Source organism: Poecilia reticulata, linkage group LG6 (assembly GCF_000633615.1).
Source record: "Poecilia reticulata strain Guanapo linkage group LG6, Guppy_female_1.0+MT, whole genome shotgun sequence".
NCBI classification, from domain to species: domain Eukaryota; kingdom Metazoa; phylum Chordata; class Actinopteri; order Cyprinodontiformes; family Poeciliidae; genus Poecilia; species Poecilia reticulata.
Window position 1 is genome coordinate 27,920,629 of NC_024336.1, and position 27,151 is coordinate 27,947,779.

The 27,151-nt window shown below is 39.5% G+C and overlaps 1 protein-coding gene and 1 long non-coding RNA gene across 3 annotated transcripts; one reads left to right on the forward strand and one right to left on the reverse strand.

The window, feature by feature from the left end:
* LOC103466396 (lipoma HMGIC fusion partner-like 3 protein) lies at window positions 1–27,151 on the reverse strand. The gene is made up of 4 exons (XM_008411931.2): window positions 25,596–27,151; window positions 3,451–3,687; window positions 2,415–2,442; window positions 1–1,217 (listed from the first exon to the last, which is right to left on the reverse strand). Exons 1-3 carry the CDS (start codon window positions 26,020–26,022, stop codon window positions 2,426–2,428), a joined length of 681 nt encoding a protein of 226 aa, XP_008410153.1. The 5' UTR covers window positions 26,023–27,151; the 3' UTR covers window positions 1–1,217; window positions 2,415–2,425.
* On the forward strand, window positions 7,015–23,265 carry LOC103466395 (uncharacterized). Of its 2 annotated transcripts, none has more exons than XR_001776729.1 (3): window positions 7,015–7,921; window positions 14,185–14,381; window positions 22,866–23,265. It is a non-coding gene; the product is annotated as an uncharacterized LOC103466395 (long non-coding RNA). The 2 variants fall into 2 exon arrangements; XR_533941.2 differs by lacking the exon at window positions 7,015–7,921 and adding an exon at window positions 10,029–10,515.

Consider the following 27,151-nt stretch of genomic DNA (forward strand, 5'->3'; position numbering starts at 1 on the left):
TACAGTGAAAACCTTTATTAAGTGTTCGTAGTCTTAAAGGAATCTCTTTAGTTGCTCTAATGTACTGATTTATCAATATCTACAGAATATTTATTTACACAATAACATATGCATGAGTGAGGCTGGGACAGGCTTCAAAAGTTCATCTCGACTTGAGTTCAGATGTCAGCCGCGCCTGTCGCTCCGCCGCATTACCCTGTACGTCCCAACGAAACAAACAGAGCCAGGCCGTTAAAGAAAGACCCACCTGGAGACAAACACAGTTATAAGATACACAAGAGGACGGCTAACTGAGTGTGACGTTGGCAAACTATTACACTCAATACACACTGACAGCGATGCTGTGTGTACGTGCATGCTCTCATCAAACACACACATACAGTCAAACTCATTTAGCAGCTAGAAGTCCTGCAGCTGGCAGTTCAGATAGCCGCCATCACAGTGTAGATACACTAACAGCAAAATATTAACGCCCCTCTCAAACTTGAGCACTGTGCAAAGTTGGGTAGTAAATAGGGTGCAGTTAAAATCCTTATAGATCATTTTTAAATATTCTCTGTACACACTTTGTAATTCTAGTTGTCTGTCGTATGATAATATCACTACAAAACAGTTTTAAATATCTTTTTCAGGGAAATAAAGTAGCATATGAGAGAGAGAGAGAGAGAGAGAGAGAGTGTAAAGTAAAATCTTAACTTTGTTTAACCTAAACACTACAGATTAATCTGATATAATTGTTTTTTTTCTTCTTCTTTTCACAAATAAAACATAATACTCATTCTGACGGTGACACACACATTTTGGTGTTAACATAGGTTAATACTTGTAATTACATTTGTGTACAGACTGGTGTGAGAGTTGGAACATGTGTGGTTATGCAGAAAGAGCTTCAATGTCTCAGGTACTTGGATAAAGCATATTCCATATGAATGCTGTTCCTCTCCACAGAATAACAGTCTCTGCCCTTGCCATGGTCTGTGCATTGGTGTGCAAGGGTTAGGTCCTTAGATGATAAACGGTGCCCTGGGCTCCGTCTAAGTGCTGGAAACCATGAAGGGGAGCGGGACGGATGAACGTCAAAGGTAGGTTACAGTGGTGAACAGGAAGGCTGTCTGGTTCCATTGTTTTCCAATTCACCGTTGCCTCTGTCTGCTTTCCTGAAAAGGCTGTTGAATGACTGGTACTGAAGAGGAACGGACAGTCGGAGCGAAGCGAACCTGCAGGAAAACAAGAGAAAGACGTGTGTTGACTGAACAGTAGCTCTGTTTCCGATGACCAAATAATTAGAAAAATGAGAATTTTGAAAATAAATGTGCTTGACGGAAATACGGCAATTTAGAAAACAAATCAAGTTTTTTGTGTCTTTTGCAAACTTAACTGGTAACCCTTTTTCTCATTTTGCATCACACAGGTCATGTGATCAACAACTGGATGTTGCTACTGGCAGAGAATACAAAGAAGACGACAGGAAGTAGAAGGATGTTGGCGCTTATTTTAATTGCATTTCACCACAAAAATACCAAATCTTATTTTTAGTCTAATTCCTAGTGCAAATATCTTATTACACTTTAAATAAGTCCAAACTAATTTATAAGTATCTCTTCAGCAGGATCTTGTTTTAAGTAAATAATTCCTTAAAATTGGTGAAAAACTACTTGCACCATTGGCAGATAAATTTACTTATAATAAGACAATTTCCCCATGTTAGAAGTGAAATAATCTTCCTAAGGAACAAGTACTTTTTCACCAATATTAAGGAATTATTTACTTAAAATAAGCTCCTATATGCTGCTGACAAATTACCTTTAAGTTAGTATTGTCTTAATTCAAGCTCAATAAGATATTTGCACTAGAAACTAGATATAAAAAAAATTGGGGAAAGTTTAAAGCAGAAATAGGTTATAAACAAAATTCCAAGTTGAACATCTCTCTGCAAAAATGCTAATTTTCACCGTTCAGAGGAACAACAGCCAGCAGCACAATGATGAGCTGCAGCTGCAATTAAGATTCAATCAAGAATTTGGGTCAAAAAACATCAACTCAGTGAGCTGAAATCAAATGCAAAGCACATTAAAGAGTTTTATTTTCCATGAACTACATAAAATATATGTAGTTTGTGTTTGTGCTGTTAAAAATGTGAAAAGTGTTGCAAGTTCTGTATAATTCACTGTCAGAAATGTAGAAATCTGTCTGTCATGAAGTTAGACACTGTAAATATCTGAGTTTTTAGAAAAGTGCAGTACAACTAAATGTATTATTATTGTTGTAGCTCAGAATTTTGTGCCACATATGGATGAGAATTAAGTGGATGTTGTTGTAAATGTTGCTTTCATTGAACTAAAAAAGTATTTTAGATGCTCAAGAGACCATTTATATGGATGCAAATCATTTTAATATGTTCTCCTTTAACTTACCTAAACATCAATTAGGCATTTCCTCCTTCTGTGAAAAAGCAGAAATAAAGAGAAAATTAGATCAACACAAATAATATACTGTCTCCCAGTTGACAAGAGTTTAGTTCTGGTTCACGTGAATATTTACTATATGTTTAATATTTAACCTGGGATCAGATGGTTCCTTTCCAATGTAGAAAAACCCAAACTATTCTTCCCAAACTCATACTAAGCAATTAAACTATTAGAGTGATTCCCTGCGTTTAATCACACTGATAGTCGTTCAGCAAATTCAAAGAGAAAATTCACTTATGACTATTAATTTGACCAATGTTGGCTTGTGTTCTTCCTGTAATTACATTTAAATGCTACTTTTAAGCTTTTCTAAATTAAGCTGTACTTTTTTAGTATTGCTTCGTGGCCCATAAAAACAAAAGGAGCGCCAGATATTTTATGGTTTAGCTCCAATTGCCAAACTCCTTCAAGTTTGATTGCTTCTTTAATTAGTGTTTATTTTCTATTTTCAGTCTGGTGAAAACCACTTGGGTTTTCATAAATCAAAAGACTAATCTTAAGGCAAATCTCATCGCATGAATTGAAATATTCCTCCTTCCTCTGAGTATAAAGTGTAAAACATTTAGTTGTGTCTACTCTCTTCTACTCTTTAAGTGAAATAAATGTATCCAGTTTTAGATTTTGAACCTAAATGTGAGTTTGTGAAAGATAAACTTACAGCAGCAGTAAGTTGTGTTAACTTTTTATTAATTTAGTCAAGCCTCCAAGAGTTGAATAAACTGAGTTTTTAGGTTAGCACTTAAAAAAGCCAGAAAGAAGAAGCCGCCCTTTGTTACCCTGATTATTCAAGATTCGGTCCTGAGATGTGCTTTAAATGCAGGCAGTAAATTTAGCTGTAAATCTGCTTGCAGCATTTAATCTGAACACAGTTTGAAGATCAGTTCTTCTTAGATTTTCTTCTTAGATTTTCCAAACACTAGATTTGATATTCCTAAAGGAGATAAAGCATCAAATGTCATCAGATCATGGTACATATTCGTACCCTTGCTCTCAGCCAGCAGCTCCTCCGTCATGAGTCCGTCCTGCCGGTTCCCCAGGACGAAGGCCAGGAAGGAGAGGATGAGCGCGTCCAGGATGCCCATGATTGCCAAGATGTAAGCCCAGCGCACTGAACAAGCTCCCAGGCTGTATTTGTCCGTCTGCTCTCCGCACATCCGCCGTACTTCATCGCTATCCCAGCCGTCAGGATAGATCATACAACCCAGCACCAGACAGACACCTAACAGAGAGAAGACAGAGCAAATACAGAAGTTAGAGCTGCAGTATGTAACCTTAAAATATATCTTTCTACACAATAGTTGAAACCAGCATGCCTGCAGCTGGAGGCGCTGTTCGTACCTTGAGAGTTTTCTTTAAGTAAAAAAGAGGTTACTGGATTTTTTGTTGTCTAACCCTCTTTACTATTAACACAATTTAGTGAATTCTGTGGAGGTGGTCACATGTCCGTCCTAAACGTAAATGTTATTGGTCAGTTCACTTTTGTTTATTTCGCTTGGCGCTAAAACGAATAAGCAGAGTTTGAATCCTCCCGTAGTTCTAAGAGGAGTTGTGTGATCCCTGCTTGAACTTTGTACCGTGTGCGGTTCTGTGTCACTGGTTTATGAGCGTTTTTTTTTTTTTTTGAGGTTTCACAAACTGAGGAGCTCATGGATCACCCAGTTGGCCGACCGTGACATCTGCTGCTCTCATCCTGAGCATGCGCTAAGACTGCGGGTTAATCAGTTAAATCTAGTCCAAATTAAGCAAACGTTGTTGCTTCACCTTCTCCTCCTCTGGACGTCTGACACACCACCTGAACCTGGGAACCTCAACCTCCATACCGTGGATCACACAAGTAGGCTTTGCTTTCCTGTCTTTATTATTTAGTGTAATTTGTAAAAAAAAAACAAAAAACAAAGCAGATTAGATGAGCTGTTTTTGTGGACCATGTGCTTTATGTGCATATGACCTGGATCCGTGTGGTGTTTTTTTGCGACATGCACATGATGCGTGTGACGTCTTGGGGGACGAGGTTGAGGTTGTGCAGTGATAATATTGGTTTCCTCCTATAATATCCTGCAGGCGCCTCTGGTTGAAACTGTCACTGCGTTGTGACAGTCTGATATGAGACAGATAATTTGTGAAAAGAAAATTAAGCTCCTCTGTGTCTCCCAACGCTAACTGGAAACAACCAATCAGAGCCAGAAGGCGGGGCTTAGTGGTGTTAATCACAATCTTGTGGCTGTGCTCATTCCAACCCCCTTTCTCTCTGCTGAGCTGCAGCTTCTTTCTGATGTGGTGAATGCTAGTCTAGCTAGCATGGACACCAATGACACGGATAAACCATTTTTCTGGAACAGTAAATTGTTTCTCCACCATTAACACATCGAGCAGTGAGTAGTTCAAGTTCAAGGTCAAGTTTGTTTTATAGCACATTTCAGCAACAAGGCAGTTCAAAGAGCTTTGCATCATAAAAACACGAAAATACCAAGTCATGAAACACGTAGTCAGCAACATTTTGTCTGGTGGCATTATTACACATCAAAATATTTATTACTGTGACATTTATTATGTTTTAAAAGCAACTCTAGGCAGCTGGGCTTTGAGTCTGGATTTAAAGGAAGTCAGTGTTTCAGCTGTTTGGCAGTTTTCAGGAAGTTTGTTCCAGATTTGTAGGTTGATGGACAGTGCTAAGTCCCTCCTCCCGGCTCTGACTGTGTTTTCCATCAGCAGTGGGGCATTTCTTCAGACAGCAAGGTCTTTTCACAGATAAACAAACAACAAAATTTTTTGACATATTGCATCTTTAAATTACAGTGTAATAATTGATTTTAAGGCTCAACCCAGAGAGGAACTGGTGTTGTGGAGGTGTAATCTCCTTGCAGCCTCTCCTGTGCTTGCATGGTGTTGCATTTATCCTGCTGATTTTCCTCCCGGCCCTTTGTCAGTTGGGCGGAAAAGCAGACAGTCATCACCAAAATAGAGCTGAGGAGAGTCATGGTGTCTGAAACCCATGAAAGCGTGGATTTTGTTGCATTAGGTCGCATTTGTAACCTGGACCCCCTCTCTTGAAATCATACAGCTTTTAGCTTTCTCTGAAGTGTAAAGACTCTCAAATGTTCATTTAAAATGAGTTTCCTTTCTGAGGCGAAGCTGCAACACCAGAAATTCAAGAGCCTGCGCTGGTCTCTGTTAGTTTTGGCCCGAAGGGTAAAATTCCTCTCATCTTTAATTTGAATGCAGATCTCCTTTGAGGCGGTGCTGCTGCATCTTAGCAGAGGATTCATGAAAAGGAGCTGACTGTACATTTATCCTGAGTGCAGCCTACATAAATAATAAAATTATCTATTTTTTATCTCCCTAAACACTTTTTGGCGTTTCATCTCTTGATGATGTGTTTATTGTAGTTTGCCACCTGCCACACAGACTTAAAAGGGAATATTCATACATTTCTCACAAATCCTTCGCAGCACAGAGACACTGCAGTTAACTAGTTATTCTGCAGCCCCAATACTCCTGACCTACATCAATTATTAAGAGATATATCCGTGTGAGAAAGTGAGCAGTGCAGGAATTACAGAGCCGTATCTTGGCTCCAGATTATGCAGCATACCTTAGAAACAGTGGGAATCATCTGTTGTAGACGTTACTTCCTTATCCCTCTGGTTTTTGTTGTCATTACTAATTCATACTGACACGGAAATCCAAAGAGCAAAAACTACTCAACCAGCAAACCACTGACTTGACTCATTTACTGCCATGTTGAACAAAACTCAGACGTCACAGAGGACAAACTCTTAGGAATGAGTAACTGTACTCGACTCACATGACAACCTTTTATCTTTTAGCAGATAGCATAGCTTGGGGTGAATGCTCGGCTAGTTAGCATGGCCACTGGTGATAAACGGTTTTCCTGTATTTCCCCCATTAGCACACTGAGCAGCGAGTACACTAGATTGATTGACAGTGCTAAGACCTTCGTCCTGGCTCTGACTGGTTGCTTTTGGTCGGTAGCCTTCAGTAAGAAGAAGTCTGAGAAAAACTTTTAGCATTTCAGTGGGTAAAAGACGGTTAAAATAAGTAAAGTTTAATTATAAAGCACTTTTCACAGACATAATATCACAAAGCACTGCACAATAGAAATCATACAAAACATAAAGCCAGCATAAGAAACACAATAAAATCAAGAAATAAAAGACTGGGAAAATAAAAATGTTTTTAGTTGCTTTTTAAAAATCTAAACAGAATCAGAAAAACGTCAATTTCAACATCAAAATCAAAATCAATTATTTTCTCAGATCCTAGTTAATCATTGACTAGTTGCAACATAATAAGTTAGATAATAGACCAGATATATTTATTGAAATACAACAAACACATCACAGGGTTAAAGGGGAATGAAATGGCGGACTGGATGGCTAAAGACAGCACACTGTAAAACTTGAAAATGAAAGTCCATCTGCTGCCTTGAAAATGCAATTTAAGTCACAAGAAAACTGTTTTGGTTTAAACACAGAAATTAAAGTTCATGAAGTTGATTTAACAACAAGAGACAAGTTGTCCAAACATTGTTTTTTAGATAGTAGACACAACTAAATGCGGCTAAAGTATTTTACAGTGTAATAATCATTTATTGGTAGGCACCTCTGCAGTTGTTTATCCTCATGTTTTATTGTTCTTTTAATATTTATTTTGTGCACTTCTCCAAATTGTGTTTAATAATTAAGTTTGGCAATAAAGACCCCAAAACCACATTTTGTTTCTGGTTTAACTTTAATTTCACCTGATATCTTTTCAAGCCAGTACAAACCCCTTCCGTCTTACGCAACAAAACATTGGTGTCAATCTCTGGGTTGCTGCAGCCACATTAGTGCTGCTCTACAAGTTCAGCTTTTATGAATGAAAGGAGTTCACTTGGCTTGTAGCAGGCAGCAGCACCAGATTACACAACAAACCCATTTCACACAGGAGAGACTTAAACGTGGCCCTGACAGGCAGCGATACGGCCTCACAAGCACCTGAGTCACTCATCTCCACCAGAGCGTCAGATGTTGTAGGATCACTGTCTGTCAAACGCGCCTCAGGATTCGGCTTCAAAGCGAACGTCACCGCGGCTGACGCGTGCGTTTAAATCCAGAAGAGGACTGCTGTTTCTGAAGCAGGCTCTCTTCTTTCTTCTTCTGGTTACACACACTGAAATGCATCGACTGGCAAATGTCAGAACTGCTGTTTACATAACAATCTATCAGTTTTGTTGAGCATTTGGTTTCACTGCTTTGTGATTGAGGGACAGTGGGAGGAAATGGAAAAGATGAGAGAAAAGTCTGCTTCTGTGGTTTCTCATGCATTTTTTTTGTAGCTTTTTCTAGATCCTTCTCTGTGTCCCCCACATGGACTTGGCTTCATCCGATACCATCATGAATATTACATGGAGGCTCAGGTGGAGTGGATAGAGCTACAGAGCTGTGAAGCAGGTGAGAGATTGTTATAGAAAATGTTGTTTTTACCCTTATTTCATTTCATTTTTGATGGAACCAGGGGCGGATCGAGAAAAATATTTATGGGGTGGCAAGAGGGTGGCAGGGATATTTTCAGGGGTGGCAGCATATGCCAGTATGTGTGTATATATACAGGGGTGAAAGTAGTTTTAAATTCTTGGGGGTACTATGACAAAGTAATATATATACATACATATTACTTATATGTGCTTTGGAGTTTCTGTGCTGATTATTATTTTGCAAAGCGATAAAAGCTGGGTAGCTCTTGAATCGCTACAAAATAAAGCTGTATTTCCTTCAGCCTACTGGCTGCAATGTTGACACCTTGAGATGCCATGAGACCTAAATTATGAACATCATGACATGGAGTGCATCCCAGTTTTCCATGTCTGGCATATAACCATTCRTTTTAGMTTTTAAACTGGTTCTATTGATCCTGTGTCCAGASAGAGGGATAATCAGTAGCCCAGCATCATGACCTGTTTGTTCTGAAGATCCTGCAGCTTCCACTTCTCTTCCTAACATGGCGCCTCCTCACCCTGACTCTCATACTGATAGGAGGAACCACAGAGCTCTGTTATGTTAAAGCTCATCTTCTGAAGATGGGATATTTTTCCTCCAGCAGGTTCCAGAGGAATCACCTCATACCAGATGTTGGACTGGATTTTATTTCATTTGTGAATGTTAGAGCCTCATTTTCAACAGTGGAGCTATAAAGGTTGAAAAAGGTTATTATTTTGGAGAAAATCTCATCAACATCAATATTTCCACTAAATAAGAAGCAAAAAAACTAAATTGTTTGATAAAGGACAAGCCTCTGCTCAAAGCACCAAACTATTTTTTATATTAGACAATTAATTTAATTTCACATAATTATCGTGGAAGAAGCCATTTGTTTGTTAAATACTTAATGAAAAATATATTCTGTGTTTGATGTTAGTTAGTCACAAAGAACGAGGTAATTAGTCCAAGTTTGTCATTTATTGAATGTTCAGAAACTACAGCGGCTGTGATGAGCCAATGCAAAGGTTTATACCTTAGAGTTGATCACCTGAACAGGTCAGATCAACTCTGACCTGTTCAGAGTTGATCTGAACAGGTCCAGATCTGTTTCCAAGTATTTTTATCTAGTTTCTAGCGCAAATATCTCAGTAAACTTGAGATCAGACAAAACTAACTTAGCTTTTCAGCAAGATATAGGAGCTGGAAAAAAAGTTAATAATTCCCTAACATTGTTTTAAAAAGCACTAGTTCCTTTGGCTGATTATTTCACTTATGTCACTGTTCGCCGTTTCCTAGCAACCCCAGCCAAGCCCAGGATGTCACCTAGCAACCAAATACTAGTTCCACTGGCAGATTATCTCACCTAGTGCGAAACATTTTCCCCATGTTAAAAGTGAAATAATCTGCCAGTGGAACAAGTATTTTTTCATTAATATTAAGAAATTATTGACTTAAAACAAGCTCACATATCTTAGTAAGTTGTAAGTTAGTTTTGTCTTAAATACTTCAAGTGTGTTTGCACTAGAAACTAGACCAAAAATACTTGGTGAAATTTTGCTTTTGCAGTGCCGGAGAAATACTGGTCACGAAATCTCTCATTTGCGTATTAAATTACAAAAACTAATCTCCAAGAGATGCACTTGCTTGGATCAAACCAATAGTGGGCGCTGAGTATGCCAGGTTTGATCTCAGAGAACAGATTGTAATAACAGGAAGAGAACATGTTTTGGTGACAGTGTGCCAGGAAGGCACTAATCCTCAATTACTCAACACTAAAAACGCAGACCCAGTTCACCAGATGAAGTCTTGCATAACAAAACATTTCACTAAATACATCAGAGCTTTAGCATACCCCTTTGAAATTACTATATTCACATTACTAGAACTTTTCTACAGTTTATAATTTTACAGCCTATAACTTGTAAATGTATTTTATTCATGTTTTATATTTACACAACAAAGAGCAGTGCAAAACTGGGAAGAGAAAGAAAAATGGTTCACTTTTAACTTAAAAAAAAAAAATTTAATTAAAAATGTAATTGTCAAATGTTTGATATGCATTTGCAGCTAGCTAGCCTCCTTTTCTCCAAGATTCCTGAAATACTAAATTTGGGCACCCAGCTCGATTCAGATTTCACATAATAGGCCAGTTTGAATCAAAATCCCAAATTAAGTGATAATCTGTGCGTGTCCAGCGAGTATATAACATTAGTTTATGGGGATCAGCCTGTCACCTTCTGCCGTAAACTTCTCGGTCTTTCCATTAAATCTGAGGCTCACCGCTATTGGCTGAGCGCATGGCTACCTGCTTTGTGATTGGTTTCTTATTCAGCTGCTCCTTTCTGATTGGTTGAGGACGTGGAGGGAAAACGTCCGACAGAATGGAGTCGAAAAACGCAGCAGTCGGAGCGTTTTAAATGTTTACAACAACGGACTGAAAATGACTAGAAAACAAGCTATTTTTAAAATAAACCATCTGCGCCTGAAGTCACAGAAGCAGCTTAGAAGAACCTGCCATCTTGACAGCCGAAACCATCGACAATGAGGTTGATATCGGCGTTACCCTGGTAAGTAGAAGTGGCTAGCAATACAAATTAGCTGAAGCTAGCTCAGTCAGCAACTGATTGTCATCGCTCAGTTAAGGTATTTTCAGTAACATTTTATTTAACAGTGACAAATGCTCACCACATACAGTATTAAATGCTGAAGTGCAGATTCACCTCCTCTCAGAAACAGCAGCACACCTGACAGAAAGCAGCTGTCAGTCAGAGCTAAGATAATTTAGCTCTGACTGCATAATCCTGCTCTTTACCTCCCGTTCTCAGGAGAGATGGGGCAGATCGGGCAGGGAGAGTGAGGAGACTGATTATGAGGTAGGACGTGTGTTATGTGTGTGTTGGATACAGTTTGTGAGGATTGGGTCTGAGCCATCGTTCAGTCCTGTGTGCAGACACCAGGAAGCTCCTAACACGATGCTGACGTCATCGCCGCCATATGCTGGAGCCTCTTGGCAGACCGGCTCTCCATTTCTACATTTATTCTTTTTTTCAGCCAGAAAAAATCCATCCATTTTCTTTCACCCTTGTCCCTTAGTGGGGTCGGAAGGGTTGCTGGTGCCCATCTCCAGCTAACGTTCCAGGCGAGAGGCGGGATACAGCCTGGACAGGTCGCCAGTCTGTCGCAGGGCAACACAGAGACACACAGGACAAACAAACTTGCACACACAAACTAGGGGCAATTTAGACAGACCAATTACAACTGACAGTCATGTTTTTGGACTGTAGGAGGAAGCCGGAGTACCCAGAGAAAACACATGCATGCACAGGGAGAACATGCAAACCGGGGCTGGGAATCGAACCCAGAACCTTCTTGTTGCAAGGCAACAGCTCTACCAACTGCACCACTGTGCAGCCCAGCCAGAGACTCATTTTACCAAAATGCACCACGAGAGACACAGGAAGTCATTTCTGCCAGGAGCCATTAGACTCAACAATACTAATGTTTTAACTCGGGAAGAGTTCAGAAATCAATATTTGGTGGAATAACCACCAGGTTTTTAATTGGGTTTAGAGCAGTGGGCTCTTTTTTTTTTTTCCAGAGCTGTATTTATTTTATAAACTTTATTTCTTATGGTTATATTTATATTTATATTATTAACATTTAACTCCTTAGATGGAGTAGTTTGTCAACAAATAAGTAATTTCCCATTGGGGATGGATAAAGTATATTCTCTTCTATTCCCACACACACCTGCCTTGTTGAGTCTTTTCCATTTCCTGGGAACAGTGGGATGAAGCAGCTGGGGGAAAAAAAGAAGTAAAAAAAAAAAGCTTGCTGGCACACTGGCAGCTTACATAAGGCAGGGCAGCTGAGGTACGCAGAGCGCTGCAGGGAAGTCTGACGGCACACCAGCAGATGGCACAGGAGGACGTGAGGACTCTGGATTTGTCACAAACACAATTCCTCATTTTCCAGAAGAGGCCAATAAATCCCAGAGTCACGCATCCTCCCGTCGTCTCTACGGGTGCGTGGATCCCCGGTGACCTCCGCAGCAGCAGCGGAATTGGATTTGTGTGTCTGGTTTGCCAACAAACACAAACATCCCTGTAATCTGTTTTGCTGTAACGCCGTCAATGTGCAGCTGCGTGTCTGATTGTGGCTCGTTACGGACGGAGCTGCGTGTTGTCGGCCTTTTCTTTCATTGGTCACACATCCAGAGCGAGAATGGGAATCACAGTTTTACCAAACACATTTTTTTTTTATTATTGTTGTGATTCTCTTTGTTTTCTCCTTGTATTTAAAAAGCTGTGACCAACAAGATTTAGCATGGAGTCTTTCTCAACAGGGCTGTGTAATAAACCCACATTAGACACTGTAAAAACACAAAATCTGAAGCATCTCTGGTCTTGTTTCCAGTGCAAACATGTTTACATATTTAATATGTATTTAACTCTTTGGGATCAATAAAGTATTTTAGAATTTGAGTAAGACAAAACTAATTTACAAATAACATTTTACCAAGATATATGAGCTTGTTCTTAGTAAATAATAGCTAGTACCACTGGAATATTATTTCACTTATAAAAAGACATTTTACTTTTGTTATAATTAAAATAATCTGCAGATGGAAGTAGTGCTTATTTAGCAATTTTAGGAATTATTTTCTTACAACAAGCTCGTATATTTTTATAAAAAAGTTACTTGTAAGTTAGTTTTGTCAGAAACTAGACTAAAATCCTTGGTGGGTTTGTGTTTTTGCAGTGTGCTTGAGGAATTTACGAGAGTAAAAACAAAAAAAAATGTTTTTAAATAAAAGGTAAGAAAACTTCCCAAACTAGTCTTGATCGCCCCTCTTGTTAAATTATGATTTTCCAATTTTTTCATTTCAGTTTCATTAGCGACACTCAGCCCTGATTACGAAGAATCTATAAAACGCTGGAATAGAACCTGTCTGACAACATGAAGTAGGCTACAAGATCTCAACAACAACCAAACAACAAATTAAAAAACGGACGCGAAACGAGTTGTTGACATTTCTCACAACGTGCTACAAACTCAAAACATAAAATGCAGTTATTTCATTATTTACAAATAAAAATAAAGTGGGGATTCTTCTCAAAGTGGTCGACCCGACAAATGTCTTCCAAGCACTTTGACAACTCATCCAAAGCTGTTATGCTCATTGTTCATGATTTAATATCAATACTGCGGAAAAATGGTAGCGCTGACCAAAACTAGCGGAGCTGACCAAAAAGAGCACTTTGCCAAAAAACAAGTAGTTTATCCTGAAAAACCATCCCAGAAAAGGACGTCATGCTGACAGTCAAACACGGCGGTTCTGTGCTCGTTTCACACCTCGGCCTCTTGCTGTTCTTAACAAACCAGAAATTCTGCAGAAAATCCTGAATGAAAACGTCGGACCTTAAGCTGAAGTTCGTTCGCGTTAAGGCACATCGCTACGTCCACTTCCAAATGTGACGAGAGTTAAAAAAAGAAGAGAAGGTTTTGGCATGGCCTAGTCAAATCAAGTGTGATGCTTTAAACTGACATTAAACAAGTAGCTTAAAAACCCTCCAGCTGGGCTTATTTTTTTATTTTCTTTTTACAAAGTGACATGATGGTTTAAAAAGTTTCCCCCTCCTTTGATGAATGTATTTTTTCTTGGAGGACTGACTTTGGGATAAGCTAAGGTTGTGTTTTTAAGATATTAAAATGTGTTTGCTGGTCTGAAACATTTGAGTTTGAAAAACAATAAGTGAAATCTCTGTGGGGCGGATGTCTCTTCACAGCACTGTGTGTGTGTTTTACTGAAAGTCCCTCAACTCAAAGCACCTCTGGGCTTTTCTCACCATGATGGACAGAATTTAAAATGTTTGCTAAACTCCCAGAGTGAGGCTTTGAGGCTGTGATGAGGTCGTTTCAGGAGAAAATCAGAGCAAACTTCCTGCTGGTTGCGTTGAGCGTTTATCCCAGCAGGGTTTCGTATGAATATCCAAACGAGTGTTTGCCTCAGTTTTATAATCAGTCTGAAAATCCTGCAGGTTTTATATTAACATCATGTATTTTAAGGGTTCTGCCTTCTCACAACAGAAGGTAGGGGAGTCAAAAGTGTGTCAAAAATAAAACGATGTTCATTACTTTAATTAAAACAGCCTAAAAATTAGGCTTGGGATTTGGGTGACCTATCAGCCCCGTAGAGATTTGTTTCATCTTTTCATCTGCATGTCTGTTTCCAGAGAAAACTCCAGGCGGAGGGAGGCATGCAGGCGCCTGACGTGACTCACACTGCTGAGGCTGGATGCAGGAGGCCCCAGGCTGAGCGCCACGTCCTGGCAGAGCCGGGGAGCCGTGCAGCGGTTCTCTCCTGCTGTGACTTGCCCTGCGCACAGAGCGAGTCTCTACGAGTTTCTGTCTCCATGCAGCAGGCGGAGAGGTCAGTGAGCGGCTGGCCGAAAGGCCAAACCCTCTGCAGCAATCCTGTTCGGCAAGGGCTGCAGAAGCTAGGCAAAAGCTTCTGCCTAGCTTCTGCAGAAGCTTTTGCTTCTGCAGAAGCAAAAGCAAATTCTCTAAATTCTCTAAAAAAAAAATAAAATAAAATCTGACTTCCAAAAGTCAAAAATTGGCTAGGAAAAAAAAAGACATTTTGAGATTAAATTCAGAACATTTCTAGAAAAAGCAACAAGATTCTGGCCTCCAAAAGTCAAAAGTTTGAGAGAGGAAAAATTTTTAGATCAATCTCAGAAAATTTCCAGAAAAAAAAACATGGAAAAACCTTGTACATTTTGAAATTAATCTCAGAAATTTTCTAGAAAAACAAGGAAATTTCTGGGCTCCAAAAGTCAAATGTTTGAGAGGAAAAAATGTAGACATTTTTAGATTATTCTCAGAAAATTTCAAGAAAAAAAAGTGGAAGTTTCTGACCTCCTAAAGTCAAAATTCTGCTTGAAAAAACAATCAGAAAATTTGAGTTTAATCTCAGACATTTTTTAGAAAAAAAATAAACTAAGTTGAAAAATTTCTGACTTTCTGGAAAATTTTTGTTTTGACTTTTCTTTTATTTGCAAATGTTCGACTTTTACAGCTCAGAAATGTCCTTGTTTTTTCTAGAAAATTTCTACGTTTTTTTTCTCGCTAATTTTTTAATTTCAGAGCTCTGAAATGTCCCAATTTTTTCTAGAATATTTCTGAAATTAGCCTCCTAATTTCTTCTTTTTTGGCAGAAATTTCCTCCCTCCTCTTTCTCTATCTGCCATAGTGTCCCATCGTAGGCCACCGGTTTTCATGTTTACTGCGATATAAATTGGGCAGAAAGTATCTGTTAAATAAAACACGGTCAATAATCTGTACTAGATAGTTACACACCGAAAAGCAATTTAACATTTGAATGTTGAGTTTTATACTTGAATTTCTTTGGCAATGTTGAGAGGTTTTATTTTGGCTCTTATTATTATTTAGCCTCTTCAGAGCCTTCATGTGTTATCACTCGGTTAAAGATAGTATTATTGATAGCAGTACAATTTGCACAATGCCTGTTTTGTTTAGTTTTCTTCTTGGAAAAAGTTATTAAAAACAAGTTTTTGTCTAAATTAAGGTGAATTCATGGTTCCTTTTTCCACATAATGTAACCGGTAGTGATTATGATTAAAAAAAATAATAATAATAATAATAATTATGTGATCGGTATCAGCGATCAGCTCTCATGGGTGATCGGTATCGACAGGAAAAAACCTGATCGGCACATCTCCACTAATAACATCTCACATAAAATTCTGTTTTCACCACCAAACAAGATTTTCTTTCTGCTCCTGAAATGGATTCAACGGCTGAAGCTTTTCTGACTCGAACTTCCCCTTCAGTTTTTCCGTTCTGTGAGCTTCTCAGGCAAACGATGAGGCAGATTACATCCATCTTTCTCACAGTTAAGTCCCTCTTTACACTCAATAATTAAGACTTCTCAGAGGCTGCAGCGATGACCGGATACGCTGAGAGATGGCCTGAGACGGAGACAATAATATGCCCTAATCACTTGTAGATAAATGGGGCAATTAAGAGCGTATTATGTACGCAGTGAGAATAAATGAGGTGTGAAAATGTGTCGTGAAGTTGCACAAGCCTTATGAGGGGGAAAGCGAACAAAGAGACGTCTCCATGATGAGAGCTTTGAGACGAGATACTCTAATAGCAATGGGAGACAATTAGCTTGAAGAAGTGTCAAACTTTAGACTGAATATGTTTGAAGACAGCTGGACACCAATTTAAGACGGTTCTAAAAATGAAATTAACGTGAGAGTGTCAAAAAGGCAGCTGAAAGTAGAGCAAGAGGAACTTTTCAAAGTGACTCTGACAGTCTCCCCTGGAAGAAGAAGAGCGTGTTTTTGAGACGAGCTGTCTCCAGTCCAAGTCTATTTCTGCTTCAGCGACTGGCAAACACTTGATGGTTTGCTGGAGGGAAGCAGGAAGCTTCCGGGCTTCCTTTTATATTCCACTCAACAAAAACTTCTGTGCTGTTTTTTTTGCCCAACAAGCACATCATGCCTGGAATTTACCTTTTAACTCAATTCACAGGCTTTATTTCATCAAATCCTCTCTGTTCTCCTCAAAAAAGAAAAGTTGGAAGTTTTGCAAATTATGCTCCCATAGAAGTGTGATGCGTTTTTCCCCTGAAGGCGGCAGGAAGTGCTCTGATTGTCTCGGCCCAAAACGACTCGACGAAAGTCTAACAAAGGACAGTACTGCATTAGAACGATGTTTTGTTTCTGTCACTGCAAAATCACAACAATCTACACCAGAAAATGATGTATTTTGGAGTTTTTAGAAATTTTCTGTTCTTTTTTTTTTTTTCTTTGCAAATTTTTAACTTTTGGAGCTCAGAAACTTGCTTTTCTTCTCCTGAAATGGATTCAACATTGATGCTAGTCTGACTCAAACTTCTCAGAAAATTTCTAGAAAGAATAAGGACATTTCTGGGCTCACAAAGTCAAAACTTTGACAGAAAAAAAAACTTGGAAATTTTTTTATTAAAAAAAAAAAATCTGAATGCTCTCTGGTATTGTTCGGGGGGCCGGACCAAATGTGGCGGCGGGCCGGATCCGGCCCGTGGGCCGTAGCTTGGGGACCACTGGTGTAGAGCGACACTGATTACATCCATATTTCTCAGTTAAATCTCTCTTTACACTCAATAATTAGGACTTTTCAGACGATACACTGAAACATGGACCCCAGGACGTAACGCAAGGCTGTCGATGTGCTACTAATTGATCAAGTCCGTCCTTTAAGGTGACAAAATCTCTGCATAGGTGCAGCTAAAGCCGACCTGGCGGGTTCAGGTTAAAGCAGAGTTCGGTGCGCAGAGTTGCAGGGTGCACAGCGGGGGGAGGGGTTCGCTGTAAAACCGCAACGAGTGAAGCAGCAGAGAGTCGGGGTGGAGCAGAGAGAGCGCTTATGTAACGGCTCCAGATGCAGCCGAACCTCCACAGAGGATAAAAACCGCCGAGGCGCGCGGCGATCAAAGAGACCTTTGAGTTCTGGCTGATGATAGACGCTGGAGCAGCGATGATGAACCCAGCTGCATTCTGGGCCAAATCTAAAGTCAAAAATGTCCTTCAAGGGCCGGTTGTGCCAGAATGTAGTAAAAAAAAAACATTGAATTGCTAAAAAAAAAAAAAAAAAATCAGCATTCAAAAAGTGTTTCTTAAAATAAAATAATATTAAACATCTTTTCACACTGATCAGTCCATTCAACATTTTGGGGGTTTTCTGTAATGAAAAATCACAGATTTTGTGGTGCTTATTTTGAAATATTTGTAAGGAATTTGTACAATATTTACACTAATCCATCCATTTTCTTTACACCCTTGTCCCTCAGTGGGGTTTGGGAGGGTTGCTGGTGCCTCTCCAGCTAATGTTCCGGGTGAGAAGCAGGGTCAACCTGGACAGGTCGCCAGTCTGTCGCAGGACAACACAGAGACACACAACCATGCACACACACACCTAGGGGCAATTTGGAGAGACCAATTAACCTGACAGTCATGTTTTTGGACTGTGGGAGGAAACCGGAGAACCCGGAGAAAACCCACCATGCACAGGGAGAACATGCAAACTCCATGCAGAAAGACCCCAGGCCGGGAATCGAACCTTCTTGCTGCAAGGCAACAGCTCTACCAACTGTGCCACTGTGCAGCCCTTTATGCTAATCTATGATGTTAAATGTGACTTTTTATTAATTGTCGTTTCAGTCAGCAACAAGGCCAGGATAAAAAACTACTGTTTTATTTAGCCAAGTTTAATCAATCAAAGTTATTTCAGCAACGGGCAGTTTATTTTGGAGTCTAGAGGGCCATATAAAGAGCTACGGCGGGCCAGATTTGGCCCCCGGGCCTCGAGTTTGACACACTGTCAGGTCAGGGCCATGCAGTTTTATTTTACCACTGAAATCTAAACTAACATTAAAATGCAAGATGTCCACACAGAAACTGTAAATATCAGTTCAAACGTCATGCTTGGAGCTGGAAAACATTTAAAAGCTTTTTTAAAACTTTCAGAAGCAAAATGGCTTCATAATCCATAATCAGATTTAAATATGAATTCCTGTAACTGTTAGTTTATTTACATGCTTCAGATACTGACACTTTTAATCCAGTTCATAGTGAACATAACCACAAACGTCCAGTGACTCTCTGCAGATTTTGGTAGTAAACATTCAGCTTCTATGCACCACAAATCTGGAACAAACCTCTGGAAAAGTGCAAAACAGCAGAAACACCGATTTCCTTTAAATCAAGACTAAAGTCCCACCTGCGTAGAGTCGTTTTGGAGCCGTAACGTGAAACATTAACCAACTTTTTGATGTGCAACGACGAAAAATGAAGTGTTTTAATTGACCGTATGATTTTGTGTTTTTGTTTTTATTTAAACTGCCTGTTGCTGAAATAACTTTGATTAAACTTGGCTAAATAAAACAGTAGTTTTTTATCCTGGCCTTGTTGCTGAGAATAAACACAGAAAAATGGAAAAAATGCAAAGAAAATATGCAGGTGTTATATTTATAAAATGATTAAGAAATTATACTTCTTTGCTGTCTTAAAATATGTTTCGTTTCCAGTTTTGCAGGTAAAAAGGAGACATCTACAAAAAAAATGAATAAAACGCTGAGAAACTGTTGAATTTAAAAAGAATAAAACAATTGCATTTTATGGTTCTCTGCCTGTAAGTTTTGGTTTTTAATCCCACAGAAAGATCTTTTGTTTTTGTTTCGGTTGATTAAGTCAGAATAATACTGTGTCACTGCTAAAACACAAAATCTTACCAAATATTTCTGACTGGTTTCTAGGGTGAAGTACATTTGAATTAAAACAAAAAAAAACTTTTCATCAGGATAACAGATTGTTTTAAGTTAAAAGCTGCTTAATGCTGATGAAAAAGTGCTAATTCTATCGGCAGATTAAAAATGTTTTGTTTATTACTGAGTAGGGCTGTAGTGATACAATAATCTCACGATACGATACAATACACAATATTCTGCTCATGATACAATATATGTTGCGATATTCAGCAAGCGATGCAATATAATACACTTTTGCGATTTTCTGAAAGATTTTAGAGGGACAGAGTGATTTTGGTGACATTTTGTGACTGTTATAGAGTTGATTGAATTAATTTAACTGAAAACTGATTAAAAGCACCAACTACACAATACCTGGCTCTGGTTGGACACAGACTTAAAGTCGACAGCTGGACAAAATGAATCAAAGAAGTGGTGAGAAAACATGTTTCTTTTCATTGAAACAGTACAAACTGTAGCTTACATGCATTTGTAAAGTAAATAAAGTGAACCGAATACCTGCTCTGAATAGTTTGATACCTTTTCAACACTTAACATCCGAAGGAATCTGTCTACGCCTGATGACCAAATCACTCTCCCAGCGAAGCAAGCAGTGAGTGAGCAAGGTGACAGTTGGATGTTACGATACTTGCGGATGAATATCGATTTTTTTTCTAGGAAAGAAAATATCGATATATATCGCAAAATTGATATTATCACACAGCCCTATTATTGAGATAATCTGCCAGTAGAATTAGTACATTTTTAATTAATATTAAGGAATTATTTACTGAAAACAAGCTCATAACCTGATGAAAAGTTACTTGTAGATTAGTTTTGTTTTATTTCATGTAAACTGAGAGATTTGCACCAGAAAAAAAGACAACAAAAAAAAAAACATTTTGTATTTATTTAGTATTTTTCCAGTGCTCCACTTCTTTTTCAATGCCTTCTTCCATGGAGGTCATATTCGTGCGGTGGATGATGGGTAATAGTTGTCCTGGTGACGATGCTTCATCAGAGCCTTTGTGCAATAATTCAATTTAACAGTTTCTCTCTATTTAAAATGTAAGATGAATAACCAAACCCTGGTTGTTATAAGGACAAATGGATCACAAAAAACCTTGAATATGAACATCTACAGAGTCAAGTTGCTCCATCAAAGCAGCGTCAGACTTTGCATTTCAATAAAAAAAATAATTCACGTTTTAATTTCTACTCTGTTGTGGTGTTTTCTTCAAAGATGAACCTGACGAATAAACCGACCTCTCTGTAAGTCGGACCTTCACGTTTATCACCTGTATCTTAAGAGCAAAAGAGAAAATCCCAGAGATTCGGTTTCCTGTTGCCTCAGTAATCTGCTGCACACACAACCGAAGCGGCTCAGATCCACCTCTGACGTTAAAGCTGTTTTCAGAGAAAACAGTGGCAGGAAAGGGGAGATGATGTGTACACTGTAAAACACTCGAAGGTGCGTCAACTTGAAAATGAAAGTGAAGTGAAGAAGAAACTCTGACACTCCCAAATAAAACCTTACGTCATTAGAAGTCGCTTCATTTCTAAAATACTAGGTTTGTCTCTAACCAGTCGGGAGCAGAGCTGTTTAAAGCAGTTAGGTTATGGTTACATGAGGAAAAGTGATGAATGGATGAGAAAGGGGTTTTAATTTGTAAATTAAGAACATATGTAGGGAATGGAGCAGAAATGGAGCTTTTGAAAAAATACAAAATCTCACATGAAGTTTGTTTCATGCAGATCAGGCTACAATCAAAGCAACCAGGCAAATGTTGCAGAAAGGGCCTCCCATACAAAATCTCACTACAAAGGAAAACCTCATACTTTATTTATACTGGAGTAAGACTTTAAAAGCCCCACAGCGGCCGCCGTGCACACGAATGAAACGTAGAGGTGATTAAAAATGGCCTCAAAATATTCTTTATCTGGTCTGCGGGTTTCAAAATGACTCCGGTTCAACGATTGGAGAAAAGATGAGCACACGCTGCACAGATTTAAGAATAGAAAACAAGAGGTGCAAAGATGGAAGGGCTGAGAGAAAAGTCTCGGTTTGCTCAGCTCAGCAGAAAAAGCACACTCTGACATCTCCATGCCATGAACCTGCAGACGCCCAGAATTTGCTCTAAAAGACGAATCTGGCTCCATTATGGATGCATCATAGATCTGTGCACTCAGCTCCAGCTGTCATGTAGACGGTGTGAGACTTCTAACAAGTCCTGGACGCTCGCCACTTTATTAAATATTCAGCACAAAACTATTCCAAGGAAAAGGAAGGGAAGATGTGTCAGTTCTCCCTTACTTATCACCGAAAAGAAGCAGAGAGCAATTCTTAGCACGTTTGACATCAGGAACAGAATCACTGCATCAACGATAACTTGATAAATATTCAAACCCTTTTAATTTTCTAAATTTCGTCACATTACAGCTACAAGCTATAGTGTCTTTTAAGTCTCCATACGGCTACAGTTAGCGCTGCTAGTCTTCATCTTTTCACATCTCAGTTTTGACTCTTTTTTTCTTCTTGGCAAAAATAACTAACCACCACAGAATGATACTGCCACTGCTATGATTTACTACGAGTATGATTTGTTTAAGGGTATGTAGTGAGATGTTAGCTTGAAAGCTAACATGTCACATATCCTTAAACACATTATACTCACAGTAAACAAAGCCAGTGTTGGCTCTAAAGCTAGCAGTAGTTTTAAAGCTAATTTAAAGCTTAACACTAATGTAAAATGATATGTTAGTGATGTTTTACATTACACTGTAAAGTTAAAAAATAGCTTTAAAGTGTTAGCTTTAAATCTAGTGTTAGCTTTACAGGTTAACACCAGCTAATACTGGGGTTAAGCTGTAAAGCCAGTGTTGGCTAGTGTTAGTAGTGTTAGCTTTAGAGCTAACACTAGCTTAGCTTTAAGCTTTGTCCTGAATTTTATTTAGACGTGTTGGAGTAAATAAAAGTGCTAATTCCACTTTTCAGATTTTCATTTAAGAAAATTGAGAACCAAATGTCCGTAATATTCTGGTTCTATCCAACTATATCACAACAAAATGCAGTTTATAGTTAAAATATGGATGCATTTAAATAACAAATGCCTGGTTAAAACATCTCAACGTTTCCAGATACTGTCATAATATAAAAACGATGCATCGTCTTCCCTCATGTCTAACAGTTCATAATATAAAATGACAAATTTGCAACCCTTTTCAAAATCATTTGGTTTTAAATAACCTTGTTAGTTGTTAGCATGCTAGCTCAAAGCTGCAGCATCAATCTCTGTGCATGTGCGTCTGTGGAGTGACGCGTGATGATGCTCGCAGGAGCAGAAGGAAAGATTGATGCCATGTAGCAGAGAGCAGTGCCCTGAATACTGACTGTGTCATTAATGTCCTCCAAGCCTTCCAGCAGCAGCAGCAGCACGGCAGAAAACAAGCGGAGGCTGACCCTCCGTCACTTTTTATTTTAGATCCGTTCAGAGCCACGAGGTTTGACGTACACTGCGCTCCAAAAATCCTTCAAGGTGACAAACTGTGAAAGGAAACAAAAACAAATTCGTCTTTCCTTTGCGCTCTTCTTGGCAGGCTGACGTGCCGTTTATCACCGTCACGCTGATGGTGTGTGGATGTTGATGGGCCACCTGTCCTCCCTGTGGGCCACTCAGGAAAGGTGTGAGTTTAAACATCAGCTAAGTAATAATGTTTGACAGCGCTAATGAGCCAGGCCTCCCTGTGTCAGACTGCCATGACCAGCACCTCTTCTCTTAGCTTTCTCTCTCATCTTGCAGTGAAACCAGCAGTGGCCTCATTAGAGAAGCTTATTGCCTTAATTCAGCCCAACACAACAACTCAAGATGGAGCTGTTCCAAAAAATAACTGCACTGTAAAACACTTACAGGTGGTTTAACCTGAAAATTAAAGTCCACCTGCTGCCTGGAAAATGCAATTTACGTCACAAGAAAATTGTTTTGGTTTTAACTCAGAAATTAAAGTTCATGGAGTTGATTTAACAACTAAAAGACAAATTGTCTAAACATTGTTTTTAACTTCATTATTCTTGAATTGTGAGTTTTAACTAAAAAACTGGCCTCACCGAGTTATTTCACTCACAACGTCAAGTTAAAATAAATACTTATTTTACTTTAGAATAATTTAAATTCTTGTTTCAAACTGCATGAACTAAATTTCTGGTCTGATGATGAATTTTATTAAACATCCCAATGAATTCAGCTCAGAAACATTTAGTGTGATCAGGACATTATCCTCAAGCTTTGCTAACTGAGAATTGCATTAAAATGAACATTTAATAAAACACCAGAGTCAGATCAACGTGACGCACTTCCACCTCAGGAGACAGAAACATGCCGCTAAGCATTCTGGGAAATAGCTCCCACTCCTGTCTTTCTCTTCTTTCAGTTTTTTAAGTGTGAGCCTACAAACTCAAAGCTTTGCTGCTGCTACAGCGGAGAGGCCAAACGCTTGGCAAAGCCTGGACTCTTCAGATGAAATGATGACTTTCACCAAAACGACAAAATGCTGCAGCTCAGCCGTCGACCTTTACTCTGATTTGTTCTTAAATGTACTGTCCACATTTGATTGCATGAAATCAGAAGGAAGTCTTGTGATTGGCTCAGACTGGCTTAGATTCACGCTGTGTGTTATGTAAGCAACTTAAAATGGGACAATGATGCAGTTTTAGTTGTATTCATAGAGCTAAATGGGTATTTAGTAGAAAGTTTGCAAAATATGCAGAAGGTTATTCTGTGATGAAGTTCTTCTGTAGTCCAAACAATATTTAGTATTTATGCTGAGTATAAATTATACTCAAATTATGCAGAGTATAGTTACTTGGTGTGTAAATTAAACAACCAAGTGATGTCCACCTGCTTTTATTGAGAAATATCAGAATAAAGTTGTTTTTGTTTTTTCTTTTGAAAAAAACTAAAATGTTTTGGACACAATTCGTGATCTCTTGTTGAAAATTGGCGTTTAAAAAAAGAACAGCGGAGTCAGAAAGTAACTTGGATTCAGAGCAAGATGTCTAAAACATTTCAGCACCACAGACCGAACTCTACGTACCGCCTTTCACTTATTCATCCGCTTTTCAATTACTTTTAATACAAATCAGTGTATTGGTCATACATACTTGTTTAAACAATTATATTTTCTTAGTGTAAGCTTTGATCAGAGTTATATTAAGAATATTCTCCAATATAAAGATTTATTTTTAGTTTAAGATGAATTTTAAGGCTTTGATGGTTTAAATTTATATGAAAATCTTTTATCCAACCAGACATTTTTCCATTCCTGACGGCTTAATTCCTGCAGGGCTTCTGGCACTTATTTCCATCAGTCAACGAGAAAAACATGAGAACAACACTAGGAACTGAAAAATGAAGCTGAAATGCATGTTTTCTTATCTGGAGGAGGAGGAAGCTGGAGAAAACATGCAAACTCTATAAAAATGGACTTTGGACACGATTTGATCTTCGTGCTGCGAGGCAACAATAGTAACAAGTGCATCCCTGCAGCGCAGCAAGGTATAAATACAGACGCACTCTTCAGATGAAAACACAATAAGAAACAGAAGATCAATAATATGCAACAGGTTCTTAGAGATGGAAAATGGGAGGATTTCTTAGTTTTGATTAATTTAATGAGCAGGAAGTGAAAAAAATCTGAAATAAATTCATAATTAGACTGATCAGAACTGATTAAAGGAAAATCAGCCAATTCCGTTCTGCAACTACATTTTAAGACAATATTTACTTATTTCCAATTGTTGTACTTGATTGGTGTTGAAACACCAATAATAGGTTAATGTAATCAGCTTATAGATAAATAAATGCGTATTTCATGAGGGTTTAAAATAGGGGTGAGCCGATTATTTATCGGCGCAGATTTGCTTAATTTGGGGGAAATTAAAGGTTACGTGTGAAGTCAGATTTATCCAATACAGTTTTCTACCTCAGCAAAGGCCTAAAACTCGGTTATATTCTGATGATCAGAAATCCTCTTCTGCTCTGCTGTGACAGACGTTTGGCTGAAACATCGGTCCACCATGTTTGCAGTTAACTGTTGCCAACTCAGCAACTTTTTTTTGTTGTTGCTATTTTTAGCTACATTTCAGACGAAAAAAAAAAACATCGGCTAAAATCGGAACCGGCTTTTTAAAGGTCGGTGAGAAAACTCCAGTTGGTGCACCCGCAGTTAAAAGACTTCCTCACAACCAATCAGAAATGACAAAAACAGACCGACTGAACCCTAAACCGGTTTGATTTTTAATTTAAAGCACGGTGAGGTTTGCGGACCTACCTGATGCTGCTTGCATCCAGCCGCAGATTTTGTACACGGTGGAGGTGCTGAGGAGGAAGAAGAGGCTGAAGCAGCCGATGCAGGTGACCACCAGCATCATCGACATGCCAATGAGGAAGGAGGCGGCCTTGAACGCACCGGACGGGATGGCGGAGAACTCGGTGAAGCTGCCCTGGCAGTCCAGGTCCCGGGAGTGTCCGTCCCCGACGCAGTAGTGAAACAGGCCGAAGTAGCCAGCCTGCGGGGTGTCCACGCCATCCCCGATCCAATAGGGCTGCGAGAAGATGGTCACGTTAACGATGCCGAACAGGATCGTGAAAATGGCCCACAGGAGTCCGATGACACGCGAGTTGCGGACGTAATTGGTCTGGTACAGTTTCGCGGCTTCTGCAGACGGTAGCATTGATGCGGCAGATCCAGGTATCATCTTATGCAGAGCCGAAAATGGAATGCGGGCTGCGATCCGTCCGTGCACCAAGGAGGGGATCGAACATGGATGTCGAAAGACGCTTTTCTCCCGGCTTCCTCCTCCTCTTACAGAATCATAGTTAAAACAACACGCCGGATCGGACGATCTGTGCCTGAGCAGCTGCAACACATCTGTCAGACGGGATCAGGCTCATGACGTCGCATCCCCTCTCCAAAAAAAAAAAAAAAAAAAATCAGGCAGTGGACCAAAGTGAGGAGAGCTCGAACCCTGGATGAGACTCTGACAACTCAAACCGACTCGCTGGCTCGCAGCTCATCGCTGCCGCATTTCGGTGCCCTTGGAAAAATCCAACGCAGAAAGACGCGTTTTCACGTCAACCGCAGCTGCAGGCAGCGCCTAAAAATCAGCGGCTTGTCGGGAGGAAATGTCTCCAAACGGGACCGCGTTCACGCAAGCTCACGCATCAAATCCTCCCACCGCGAATTACGCATTCAGATATCACGCCTGCCTCTTCCTCTCTCCCTCTTCCTCTGGTCGTGAAGCGTAAATATATTCTTCACAGCAGCATCGCTGGGCTCCCGGTGATGCTGCGAGTCACGGAGGGAGGGGCGCGCGCACAGACGGTGGACGAGCGCGCGTGCGGTGACACACACCTTCTGGAGATCGCTGCGTCAACATCCAGCGAACTGACGACACATCGGTGCCAAACGCACATGCGCGTCTGCGTCCGTTTCAGCTGGATGACAATCCCCCAGCGGGCTTAGTGCCGGGGCAGCACGAGGTTATGCAACAGTTCATGAATCTGACAACAACTTGAGAAAAATGCAAAGATTAAATCCTCAGATTTTGGTTTTCGTTCCCTGCTAAATGCTAGGCGAAAATAAAAAATAAATTAAAGTATTTGCTCATACTCTCAACGTTTTTCTCATGGGATTTTATGCAGGAGATCCCAAAGTGCGTTTCTCAGATGTTCAATGTGGCTCGCCACCCAGGGCGCCACGCATCCTGGGGCAGCATCAGCACTTCTGAACTACAGCTCTGGAAAAACTAAGAGCCCACTGCACTGAATCCCACTGAAAACCTGCTGGTTTTTCCGCCAGACACAGAATTCTGAGTTAAAATATTA

Excerpts from the sequence above, each read along its gene's own strand:
- LOC103466396 (XM_008411931.2), bottom strand. The coding sequence starts at position 26,022 with ATGATACCTGGATCTGCCGCATCAATGCTACCGTCTGCAGAAGCCGCG. Across the intron at positions 3,688-25,595 it reads CTGGATGCAAGCAGCATCAG|GTGTCTGTCTGGTGCTGGGT; the intron begins GTAGGTCCGCAA and ends TCTCTCTGTTAG.